Here is a 13,073-nt window from a genome sequence, read left to right as displayed (position 1 = left end):
AATACCCTTTCCTTTAGGTTCTTTCCATATATGTTGTACTTTCCAGCTATGTAATTCAGGATGGCTCGTGTTTGTACAAGCTTCATGCCATCTATTTCCACCAATGGGACTTGCTGAAACATCAGATCTCCAGCTAAAGGGCAAGAAAAACAAATGAATGAATTTGGTTTAAATATTTGGCACAAAATGATATAGGGTTCTACTACGAGGAATAAAATAAACTAGGGCACTACCAGTTTCGGATTTAAGGGTCGACAGTGTCTAGACAGAAAGTCAATAGGTCAACACCAAATGGTTGACATGCACAAGGTCAACAGTGACAAAAGGCCGGCACAAGAAAACATGACAATTAAAACGTTGCCATGATATTGTTAGGGCAACACCTGAGCACGTAGACCCCAAATAGTGTACTGCGTACCATCAGCTTTACTGCTCCCAATCATAATCCAAGTGGATGTAAAGCTTGAAGAAGTCCAAGAAAATTAAAGTCATGAAAGACTCATGGCAACCTTTACATGTGTCGACCATTGCCATGGCAACCTTTTGCTTGTGTTTACCTTTTGTGAAAGTTGACATTATGCAGATTCAGGGATTGATTGCGATGGAAACCCAGCCCGGGAAATTTCTGAAAACAGCCCTATAAAAGGGGTGAAGTCAATAAACGGTTTTACCGGGCTGGCCCTATCACATGGAATTTGTTAGTTTGGTATTGATCAGCTCTCCCTCTCTGCTGCCCCCCCCCCCCCCCCCACTCCCCCACCCCAAAAAAATACTAGCCACAGTCAATGGATGAAAGCATCCAGTTTGCGTTCCATATAGTGGAACACAAATCCCGGAACTGGATCATCAGGGCCTGTAGGCAGGAACTGCTGGCCTGGAAGGCACTGTAAATCAGCCAGGGGGAATTGTCCTGCAAACACCGGCGCCACTCAGGGTGTTATCTGTACTAATCTGTGTGAACACTGCTGCTCTGCCTGCTGGGGATTGGAGAGATGTGAACCGTCACTCACGCTCTCTGCAAAGGATCATTTATGATACATGCACAGCAGCCCTCCCGCAGCCACTTGGGATTTCTGGGGCTGGCTGGCTCTGGTGGCATGTGGGCTGGCTGGTTGGCCTGGTATACCAGCATGCCAAGCCGTCAATGCAGACAGGAGGCAGTGAGATAGAAAAGGGTATTAATGTGTTTAGGAGAGAGAGTGCTGGAGAGTACGCAGAGACCAGAGAAGAGCGAGAGAAGAAGCTTGTATAGACAGTTTTTCACTTTTTTTTGTGTCTACGTGCCAACAGAGGGTTTTTCATGCCCTAGCATCCACTACAACGTGGTGGCAGAATAAAGTGTAAATATAGTGTACCTGAGGCATGGTAAGTGCAGCGGGCCATGCAAGGGGAAGCGGTACACGCGTTCAACATTTGGAACAAAAGCAACATGAAAAATTCATGTGGACCTTTTGACTGTCGACCATCCCATTGTTGACCTAGTGCTTGTGTCGCCCATCCGACCCTGTCAAACTTAGTCATGTCGACCTATTTCTAGTGTTGGCTTAAGCCCTTCAGTGGTTGACCCAATGCATGTCGACCTAAAATTGGGTCGATCCACTGTCCCATACCAAGGGCGTTACTGCCATAGGTGCAAGGGGTGCAGCTGCTATGGGGCCTAGAGCTGAAGGGGGCCCATCTTTACTGTCTTAAGCTGTGTACACACGGTACACTTATCGCTGGCAATATAGTTAGCTTTTGAATATATATGAATGGTTTTAGGTGTTTTTAATACATTGTCATATCATTATACCCAGTCTTTTATATTTTACCTTATTAGTGCGTTGTGTATTTTTCATAGTTTTAACCATGCTCAATGGGATTAGTGGACCCGAAAGAGGACCACATAAGGATAGCCGCTTGCAATGCTGCAAGGGGGGCACCATGTGATACATAAGAGGACTCTTGTGCCCCCTCAAAAACTCACATGGCAAAGACCCTACCGGGCCCCTCTACATGACTGGGCCTGGATAGAGCGTACATCCCCCTCTCTCGTGTCACTGATTATTCTCCTTTCAGCTTTCTTGGTAATACTGTACTTCCTCTTGTGACTCATCCTAATTCCACCATCACTAGCAACAGGAACCATTCAGGGCCCTTGCTGTGTCACCAAAGTAATCCAACTATACTGTAAGTCAGTAAAACCCATCAATGTTAATTATACTATAGAATAATAAAAAATACAGTACATTTAGCCAACTTCTCATATTCTGTCTTTGTTTCATACAATTTTTCTTCAAACTGTGAATAAAAAAAACAGGATTATATTAAAATTGTAGGTATTTCCTCATATATTGTCTTGCAATGAAATACAGTATATTTGTGCACTACATGTAAAAACCATGGTGAAAACTAATGGTGCGAAGACACAAGGGTTGTTTGAATCTCCAGCTGAGAAGTGTTAAGCTGAGTACAAACTAGAAGACATGTGTACCCGGAAAGACTGCAGGATACAGGACTCAGTGGGAGAGCCAGCATTGGCTAATGCATACATAATTGCAGATGACTGCAGCAACCGAATGCCTCCGGCGGCCATGCTGCGCCTTCGCTAGTTATGTCTCCCGTCGGCCCTTCATGCATGCCAACAAGACGTCTGTCAGAGGATGCCAATGACATATGCGGGAACGCACATCTTCAGCAACACAGAGCATACACACTGGACGATTTGAACATTTTGTTGCTCCAACCCCTTGGAATCAGTTCATAGTTGTTCAGTGTATGCCCAGCGACACACTCAGCAAATGTATAGTGAACTGTAGAGATTATAGCTGGATTTCTATTAAATACAGTAGATAATAATGTTCCCTCCATTGATAGGAATCTGTTTCCCCTACCGCCTGTATTTTCGCCAACAGATCAGAATTCCAGACAGTGAACTTACAATCTGATATTATACTTACCTCCACACCAACTGCTGCTAACAGCCACCTAATACACTCCATTCTTCCACGTCCATTGAAGTAGTGAAGTATTGGTTTCTCAGCCATGATTTCTAGCCCTAAAATGAGAAATTGAATGAAAATAATTACTGAATCTGCATCGATGGCAGTTAACACTGTTCAATTCAGTGTTATTTTTTAATTTCATTTTTGACTTGATTTTGCTTCTAGAAGCAAAATCGAATCGAACACATGTAAAAAAAATCGCAGCATGTGCACACCCCATTAGGTTTATGTTGGGATGGGCTGTCAGTATTTTGACCGTGGGTATCCGGACTGCAGGGATCCCATACCCAAGGCCTGATTCAGACCCATATGTAGAAGATTCACAAATTTCAAGCTGTGCAATGCGTTAAACTGCATTCTGACAGGGGGCGTTGCGAATGTCACAAAATGGCTATGGCGACGTGGTGTTGCAGGATGCTGAATTTTCCCTGTCCTCTTTGGGGGAGGGCTGTGGTTGCCTAAATGACCCTAAGAATGGAGTATCTCCATCTAGGCCAGGGATGGGGAACCTTTGGCCCTCCAGCTGTTGTTGAACTACACATCTCAGCATGCCAAGCAACAGTTATAGCATGTTCAATTATCAAAACTGTAGCAGGGCATGCTGGGACGTGGAGTTCAATAACAGCTGGAGGGTCAAAGGTTCCCCATCCCTGCTCTAGACTTATCTTAAAAATGCGATAAGTAAAGCAAAGGGCAGCTCCCCCAATAGCTGTCCCTTGCAATCAGTGCTGGACCCTGAATTCTGGGTTCATTACCAGGAGTACCTCTTCACATGCACATAAGGATGCGAAGGATGCGAAGGATGCTGGAAAGGCTCAAACTGGATCCCTCTGAGCTAGCAGAGGCTGGTGTTAACCTCTATGTCAGAGCATTGGCATCCAGTACTTACCAAAAAAAAAATAATATATATATATATATATATATATATATATATATATATATATATATATATTGCATCAGTAAATACAGCCCATTGTGTTTATTACCTCAGCAGTGAATTTGCTGAATTTTGGAGTCACCCAGACATGTCGTGTTTTTCAGGAAAAATTAATGGAACATATAGTCAAGACATTGCCATGGTTAGAAATAATGATTTTTTTATTTGAAAGAATAATTTGAATACTCCTTTTGCAGCAATTACAGCATTTTAGCTGTTAATTTGTTGAGGTAATCTGAAGAAATTTCACGCAACAGTTACACAAGTTGGATTGGCTTGATGGGCACTTCTTGCATACCATACGGTCAAGCTGATCTTACCACAGCTCAATGGGGTCGAGATCTGGTGACTGCGCTGGCCACTCCATTAAAGACAGAATGCCATCTGCCTCCTTCTTCCCTAAATAGTTCTTGCATAATTTGGAGGCAATGGCGTAACTATATGAGGCCTGGACACTTGGGGGTGCCCGTGGACCCAGCAGACAATCCACTGCACCCTTTTAAATGTGTTTATTCTAAATAGTAGTACTGCCTGTGAACGGGTTCAGTTCTGCATTTTACTACTTGAGCGGGAGGAAGGGAGGGACTGCCGCTGCGGATGCCCCAGATGTCTATAGTGAACATAGAGGGGAGGGACTCAGAAGGAGTTGATGCTACCCGGAGCTTCTGCCTGCAGGAGAAGAAGGAGGTTCCGCTGTTGCTGACTGGACCCTGCCCTGGAGTCACTCTGTGGAAGGGAGGGAGGAGGTGTCGCTTCTGCTGGCCGCATCCTGCCCTGGGAGTTGAGTCGCCACTCCACTTCATGGAGTGAGGAGGTGTGGCTGTCTGAAGCTTCTGCTGCTACCTGGACCCTTACCGTTAGCTTCTCCGTGAAGGGTAGGGAGGAGCCTCAGGTGCCGCTGCCATGAGCTGCTGCTGTCCGGACAATGCCATGGTGCTCCTCCATGGAGGGAGGGAGGAGGTGCCATTGCTGCTGCCTGGACTCTACCTGGAGCTTCTGCCTGGACCCTTCTCTTTAGTGGAGGAGAAGGAATGTGGTGCCGCTATCCGGAGCCAGCCTGCAGACAACAGACATGGTGATGGTGAGCAAATCCTCCCCCACACACACTTGTCTGTTGCCTCCTACATCTGTGTATATATTGCACACCCATCAATCTGTCCGCCCATATTATGGTGCTCAGTCCTGTCTCTATGGCTGTTTGTCAGTCTGTCCTCTATACCTCCTGTCCATCAATATAGTGCTCTGCCCCTCATATGGCGCTCTGTCCATCCATTCCGCTCTTCTGTCCATATGTCTATGCCCATTTGTTCATTTATGCCGGCCCACAACAGTCTTTTCATCTATGCCCCCATATTGGGATTTTGTCCATCCATATTTGCCTCCCATCCACCTGTCATTCTATGCCCCATATGTTGTTTTGTCTGTCCGTCCGTCTCCCCATCTATTCCCCCATATGGTGCACTCACTGTCAGTTTGTATTTGTCCCCTCGTCGGCCTAGCCCACCCCTGTCCGTCATCTGTCTTTCTCTCCCCCTGAAACAGTCTCTTTTCCAGACAGTCTCTTTCTCCCCCTCTCTCACTGACACACTATCGCCGAGATACCCTCTGTACTTCCTTGTCTCTCCTCTTTTCTATCCCTAAGGCCCCCCCTCTCTCTTCTTGACACCTTGTCTCTCTCCCTCTTTCCTTGACACTCTATTACTCTCTTGCAGCCCCTCTTTCTCCCTCCCTAGAATTCGCTCTCTTACTCCTGCTCGCACCCCTCACTTTCTCTCCTGACACCCTCTTTGTCTCTCACTCCCTTTACTCTCTGCCCCTTCTCACCCCTTTAAAAATTTGCTATGGAGCCCTCAAAATTCTAGTTACACCCCGGTTTGGAGGTGTGCTTTGGATCATTATCCTTTTGGAGGAGAAAATTGGCTCCAATCAAGTGCTGTCCACAGGGTATGGCATTGCGTTGCAAAAGGTGTGATAATGTTCCTTATTCAAAATCCCTTTTACCTTGTACACATCTCCCACTTTACCTGCACCAGACCATCACATTACCTGCACCATGATTGACAGATAGCGTAAGGCACTCTTCCAGCATCTTTTCACTTGTTCGGCATCTCACAAATGTTCTTCTGTGTGATCATAACACCTCAAACTTTGATTTGTTGGTGCATAACACTTTTTTCCACTCTTCCTCTGTCCAATGTCTGTGTTCTTTTGCCCATATTAATCTTTTCCTTGTATTGGCCAGTCTTAGATATTGCTTTTTCTTTGCCCCTTCACTATTAATGTTGACACTGGTGTCCTACAGGTACCATTTAATGAAGCTGCCAGGTAAGGACCTAACAATTTCTCGCATGGAATCGCCTTTTTTTCATAGAACAAGAATAGTCTCTTTTTCTGGGCCTTTTGAGAGTATAATCGAACGCACATGTGATGATTCAGATATTCAACTAGCTCAAAGGCCAGTTTTATAGCTTCTCTAATGAGCAAACCCACTTTTACCTGTGCTAAAATAATTGCACAAGGGTTTTCCAATCATCCATTCTAATGCGATTAGCAAACACAATGTGCCATTAGAACACTGGAGTGATGATTGCTGGAAATGGGCCTCTATACACCTATGTAGATATTCTATTTAAAAACCAGAGATTTGCAGATAGTATAGTCATTTACCATATTAACAATGTACTGTATAGCGGGTGTGGTACAGGGGTCCGACAATCGGGATCCTAACAGTCATTATCTCAACGTCGGGATCCCGACTGGCCGGACCCAGACAGCATGGCGAGCGCAACAGAGCCCCTTGTGGGCTTGCTGCGCTAGCCACGCGAGCCACCTATTCTATTCTCCCTCTATGGGGGTCATGGACCCCCACGAGGGAAAATAGCGGGTGGCTGCCGGGAACCCGGCTGTCAGTGTTTTGACAGTCAGGATCCCGATGTTGGGTGAACGACTGTCGGGACCCCGTCCGGCACCCCTGTATAGCGTGTATTTTGGATTCATTTAATGTTATCTTCATTGAAAAAAAACCCAGTGCATTTCTTAAAAAATTAAGGAAATTTCTAAGTGACCCCAAACTTTATATAGGAAGTTTTAATTTTAAACTACATTTTTATAATTCTATAAAGTCTATAGTCTAGTTGAGTAGTTAGAATGGGGTAATTATTATACTACACATCTCAGAACTAATGATGTCATACAAATTACAGAGGTAAGAAATCTTGGTCTCACTTTGTTCTTATATTAAAAAAATATTTGTATATGTTGTTAATCTTTGTATCATCTAATATGATTAAGCATACTTGCCTACTCTCCCGGAGCCTGCTGGAGACCACCAATTTAACCAGTTTTATTAGTGCCAGGAAGAGTTATTAGTGCCAGGAAGAGTTGGCACCCTTCCTGCATCCTGCCCACTGTCTAGTGGGCAGAATTGGGAGATTTATAGAGGGGATCCTAGGGTACTTGAGAAGTGGGCAGGGCCTAGTGATGTGTTTCTATAAAAAAATCCTAATTTTGCCACCACCATTAGGCAAATATGCACCATGTAATCATGGAAATTTCTCCTTATAAAGGGGTTGGGCCCACCTGCCTATCCTATTCAGGCTTCTCACAGAAAGGAAAAAGATAAGGTAAGCAAGTATGGGATTAGCTGTATTTACCCAGCAAAGGACATACAATTACATAAGTGAACAAACCAGTTTTTGGAAGCAATCCTCCAGTTCCCTATAAAATATCAGTTTCTTGCCTGCCCTATATGTGCAATTACTATTTGTAAAATCTTAAAAACAAAGAAACCTAATTAGGATTTCTCTCTGTATTTCTTGAGATGCTTCTAAATGGTCTATGTATTCATGTAGATTGAGATATCTCACTGCCATGTCACATGCTGAAAAATGAGTTATGAACTTGTTAGCTGATACTTTATAGCCGTCCACTTTATCTCTCACTAAGGCTTAGGGCATAGGCACCTAATGTTCTATGTATGTATGTATGTATGTATGTATGTATGTATGTATGTGTATATATATATATATATATATATATATATATACAAATCTTCATATAGATCAATAAGAATGTCCTATATCATAACTTTGCTCATATAAACTGTTAATCATTATAGTAAATATGAAAAAAGACTCTGTGGTGAAATGCAAAAATCTTAAACCTCTTTAGGATTATAAAGGGTATCCATTAATCATGGATTGCGGGTAATTGCATTGCCCGGGACTATGCAATTAGTCCAGTTAAACCAGCGATAGTGCTGGTTTATCTGGGATTTTGTTTCACCTGGCAGGTGCTAAGCCTCTACTTATACAATACAGCAAAACAATAGGTTGTTACAGGGAAATTAGCACATTGGCTGTTTGCAGGGAGACTACTGAAAATAATGGTACTTATATGTTAGTTGGGCGCCCACTATAGTTAGTACGCTCATACCCCCACTATCCATGTCGTCATGTAGTTGATTTTCTATAGTGAGCCCGAGCCTGAAGCGCGGCGAGCGTAGCGAGCCCCGCGAAATAGCTTAGTGGGCGCCCAACTAACATATAAGTACCAAAATAATGAATTCAATAGCATACCGCCCAACATTTATTTGGGCGGTATGCTATTACACATCTCACCTCATGTACTAAACTATTTTTAAACTTCCCTGTGCAAAGCCCTTTTAAAACTTCAACCTCACAGAGAATGAGAAAGAGAGGTCCAAGCCATAAGAACAAAATGTTAAATAGAAAGCAGCTACTGTATGCCACATTGCATCATGTAAAAGGGTTACTTTATATCCCCCCCTAGATATTTATTTTTCAAATAACAGCAGCTCGCTACTTTTCTGTACCCTTTTAAAACCTCTGTATTTTGGACCAAAAAAGTGAAAACTTGATTTTATATATACTATTCTTGCAAGGATGTAGCACTCTATATTGTGTTTATTTATTGTAATCTGTCCTTTGCAAAAACATTGAGCAAAGGGCTGTAGTAAATGTAAAATAAATAAATAAATAACTTACCCTGTATCCAGGTAAATGATTCCAGCAACGTAAGACGTGTTTGATAATTTGGCCACACTGAGAGCACTGCAGGTGGTGTAAGGAATCATTGAAGGGCTATATAGAAGGACAAAGCCCATCCCACAATACTTAATAAAACACACATACATTCTCAACCGGTTTAAGGTAAATGTAGATAGTGAGGCAGAAAAGGCCTCCTGTATCAACAATCATGTTACAGTATGATGCTCACTACAAACTGATATTTCACAGCCACCATACTGTTAAGAAATCAGGATAACTAGCCCAAATATTGTGCTCCATTTTATTTTTATTAATCATGGACAAGTGGGAGATTATGTGTAATGTGTGATTATCTGTGATCACAAGATTCTATATGTGCAGTCTCTCCTGAAGCCCAGTGTTCAGCTGTAGAGGTTATTAGGGTCTCAGTACAAAATACAATTTACTGCAAAGGTGTAAAGCTGCCCATACACGGTCCGTTTAACGGATCCGTTTGGGACTTAAACAGCACACATCGGATCGGATCGCATCCCTTGTGCATGCAGTGTGCATGCACTGCGATCCGATACGATGTGTACCTAGTACAAAAAGTATGTGCAGCACATACTTTTTGTACCGTACTATGTGATGCGCGGGAGCGCGCATCGCATAGTACAGAACGGATGCCGGCGAACGGCTCCGTGTATGGGCAGCTTTAGTCTCTACAGCAGTGGTGTCAAACTCAGGGCCCTCCAGCTGTTGTGGAACTACACGTCCCAGCAGGCCTTGCCACAGTTTTCGCAATCCATTATATAAAATCTGTCGCAGGGCATGCTGGGACGTGTAGTTCCACAAAAACTGGAGGGCCATGAGTTTGACACCACTGCTCTGCACAATCATCTGCATCAAGTAAAGCAACATAAAATGTTTTTGTAGTTGTATTTGGGTTTCTGGACTATACAGAGCAATGTACAGTATGGATCAGGCATGTGCAAACTATGGCCCTACTGCTGTTGTGAAACTACAAGTCCCATCATGCCTTGCCACAGTTTTGCTACTAGGGAATGCTAAAACTTTGGCAAGGCATGCTGGGATGTGTACTTTCACAACAGCTGGAGGGCCAAAGTTTGGACATGCCTTGTATAGATGGATTGCTAGGCTCGTGTATAGCTTACAGAGAATGTCTAGGTGGAAAGACATTAGGTTAACATGCACAAGGTTGACACAAGTAAAAGGGGGACATGGAACAGGTTGGCATAAGTTTTTCAAAAAATGTTGGTGTCCATGGCAACACCTGAGCACATGGAACCCCAATTAGTGTACCGTCGCTGTGCTACCCAGGGCCGGTGCAAGGTTTCGTGACACCCTAGGCAAAAAGTCTGCCGCCCGCCCCCCCCATAAAAATGTGCAAATGTGTGTGTAATACTGTATATACACATGCCTATTTAATTATTTAAAGTTTGTCTTACTTTTTTTTCTTCACCTGCACTGGCAGAGTGCACACAGTGCAGGGGCCACGGTTTGCTCCTCTGTACTCCAACGAGTCACAACTTTCTGTCCCCATTGGCTCTACCAGGATGGTCCTCACTTTAATGCTGTAAGGAGGCCGTAGCAGCAGGGGTGGCCGCGCCTGTGTGCCTCCCGCAGCCAGCAGTACATACAGAGCATGGCTGCGGGCAAGTGTGTCTGCGGGCGGGTGGGCGAGCGTGTCTGCGGGCGGGCGGGTGGGCGAGCATGTCGGCACGGGCTCGGCACCGGGTGGGGGGGGCAGGAGCTGCGGCTAAGTTGCCAGCGAGGGCAGGGGCAGGAGCTGCCGCCGCCCGCCGCCGAAGTTTCCCGCTGGCCGCTGGCGCCGCGGCCTGATGACCGTCCGGGCGACAGCGACTGACTGACTACTGTCTGTCATCGCTGGCGGCAGGCCGGCGGCAGCCATGTACACGGGCGGGGGGGACGGGGGTAGTCCGTTATACTTACAAGCTCAGCTGTGCAGTTGTTGCTGAGCCTCGCCCTCAGCCTGTGTGGAGTCCAGCCGCTGCCTTCTTCTTCCTCCTCCGGCTCTCTCCTCTGCGGTAGCGTCGACGTGCGTAGCAGCTTCCTCCTGCTGCTGCTGGCCAGGCCAGCTCACTACCGCCCTTCAGTGGCCGGCGCCCTAGGCAAATGCCTAACCTTGCCTAGTGGTGGCGCCGGCCCTGGTGCTACCAGTGCACTCAGGGGTTTTTGCTAGTTGCCAGGGGGTTTCTTGCTGATTGCCGGGGAGTTACATGTTTGTTCCCAGGGGGTTACATGCTCTTGTGGGTATGGGACAAAGGGTTGACAGTAATTAGGTCAACAGTCAATAAAGCATATAAATACTCTGTAGTCAAACATACATATTATTTGAACCATTGTCTTATGTTAATTGTCTTTTTGGATTATTGTTATATCTGACACGGGTTACAGTCGACCCTTTTAAGGTCGGCATACATTGGGTCGGCCACTGAAGGTAAGGTCGAAAGTGTTGAGAGGTCGACAAGCATCTGGTGGACAATGGGAAGGTCAACATGAGTTTTTCAAGTTTTTTTGAGCCAACATGTGCCAACAGGCGGTATTTCATGCCCTACCATCCTCTACAGCGTGGTGGCAGAATAAAATAGTGTGCCCGAAGCATGACGAGCACAGTGAGCCACGCACGGGAACACGGTACTTAGATGGTGTCCATATCGACGTGAAAAACTCTTGTTGACCTTTTGACTGTCGACCTTCCGACCCTGCCATTCTTACACATGTCAACCTATTTCAGGTGTCGACCTAAGGCCTGACGACCTAAATTGGGTCAACCCAATGACCCCTACACACTAGGCGATATTGTTAACAATCACTCAGAAAGGGGCTTCTGAGTGTTTTTTTCACAGTATCATCTATGAGGGGATTAAAGGTTACATTGCCAATTGTAAAGTGCAGCGGAATATGCTGCGCTATATAAGAAACTGTAAATAAATAAATAAAATAATACATTCCCGGAGAGATACTTTAATCACATATGATTCAGAGGTGGACATAGAAGCGTCCCCCCAGCTGCATTCATTGGTGGTTGCCCATCTGTGACTTTATGCATATGGTGATGCAAAGTCCGTCCATTGTGTACATCCGTGTGTCTGAATGTGCGAAGATCGAGGTGACACTTTTAGTATCCATAGATGCAGTAATACCGATTGGTGCATCCTTTGACACAAACTGCACTGGCCACACAGCAGGCATAGTTTTCTAATCTGGTAGGGCCTCCTATGTGAGCAGTCAAACACCTGTGTATGCAACCACTTTATCGGCATGCCCCCGATACTCCCATTACACGCCCATAAAGGCAGATCGGGGGAAATTTGCTAAAATGGGAGGACTATTTTTCATGGGCTGTTGCTATGGGCAACCAATCAGATTCTATTATTATTATAATTTTATTTATAAGGCGCCACAAGTGTTTCGCAGCGCCGTACAAAGGAACAGTACAGGGAGACAAAACTTGTCATAACATTGAATAAATAACAAAAATAGAGTACAAATAAAGAGCGCCACAGTTCAATACACATTACAGCCTAAATATAAGTAGTGTGGACTCAATCATCATACTACTAGAGGCTTGTGGCCAATGATGGAGATGAGAATGCGGACGAAGATGGTCACTGAGTATGGGAGAGCTGTGAGTGAAATGTGAAGAGAAGAGGGCTTTAACAACAGGAGGGAAGAGGGCCCTGCTCGGAGGAGCTTACAATCTAGTAGGAAGGGGAGACCGACAGATTACATGAGGTGCAAGCAAGTGGGTGGTGGCTAGATAGCAGGATGTAAACAGGCAAGGGGTTGGAGAACCAGCTAGTTTATGCAGTGGAAGGGTATGCTTTGATGAATAGGTGAGTTTTCAGTGCCCGTTTGAAGCTTTGCAAGGTCGGGGAGAGTCTAATGGAGCGAGGGAGTGCGTTCCACTGAAGGGGTGCAGCACGGGCAAAGTCCTGTACTCTAGCATGGGAAGCAGTGATCAGGGTGGAGGAGAGACGACAGTCGTTGGCCAACCGTAGAGGGCGGGAGGGTGTGTGAATGGAGATGAGGTTAGAGATATATGGAGCAATGGAATTAGAGATGGCCCTGTATGTGAGTGTGAGGTGTTTGAAGAGGATTCTGTAGGGGAATGGGAGC

The 13,073-nt window shown here is 45.1% G+C and overlaps 1 protein-coding gene and 1 long non-coding RNA gene across 8 annotated transcripts in view; one reads left to right on the top strand and one right to left on the bottom strand.

Moving 5' to 3' along the window:
• The window catches only part of LOC146064160 (uncharacterized), a 103,349-nt gene that overhangs the window by 60,977 nt on the left and 29,299 nt on the right, over positions 1-13,073 (top strand). The window lies entirely within an intron of this gene.
• Positions 1-13,073, bottom strand: part of LOC146064157 (glutathione S-transferase 3-like) — a 44,712-nt gene that overhangs the window by 17,805 nt on the left and 13,834 nt on the right. For 3 of the 6 annotated variants that reach the window (XM_083177341.1, XM_083177343.1, XM_083177342.1), the window contains exons 3-6: positions 4,777-4,978; positions 2,940-3,037; positions 2,229-2,280; positions 1-133 (exon numbers count right to left, since the gene is read on the bottom strand). In XM_083177341.1, coding sequence (XP_083033467.1) covers positions 1-133; positions 2,229-2,280; positions 2,940-3,037; positions 4,777-4,888 — 395 coding nt within the window. In that variant the 5' untranslated portion in view covers positions 4,889-4,978. Of the gene's footprint in view, positions 134-2,228; positions 2,281-2,939; positions 3,038-4,776; positions 4,979-8,927; positions 9,024-13,073 lie in introns of all 6 variants that reach the window. The other 3 variants (XM_083177344.1, XM_083177346.1, XM_083177345.1) reach the window with 2 other exon arrangements.

This window comes from Crinia signifera, chromosome 3 (genome assembly GCF_055691185.1).
Source record: "Crinia signifera chromosome 3, ASM5569118v1, whole genome shotgun sequence".
NCBI lineage: Eukaryota > Metazoa > Chordata > Amphibia > Anura > Myobatrachidae > Crinia > Crinia signifera.
Note: the sequence above shows the minus strand (reverse complement) of the source record. Positions and strands in the feature narration are given on the sequence as shown.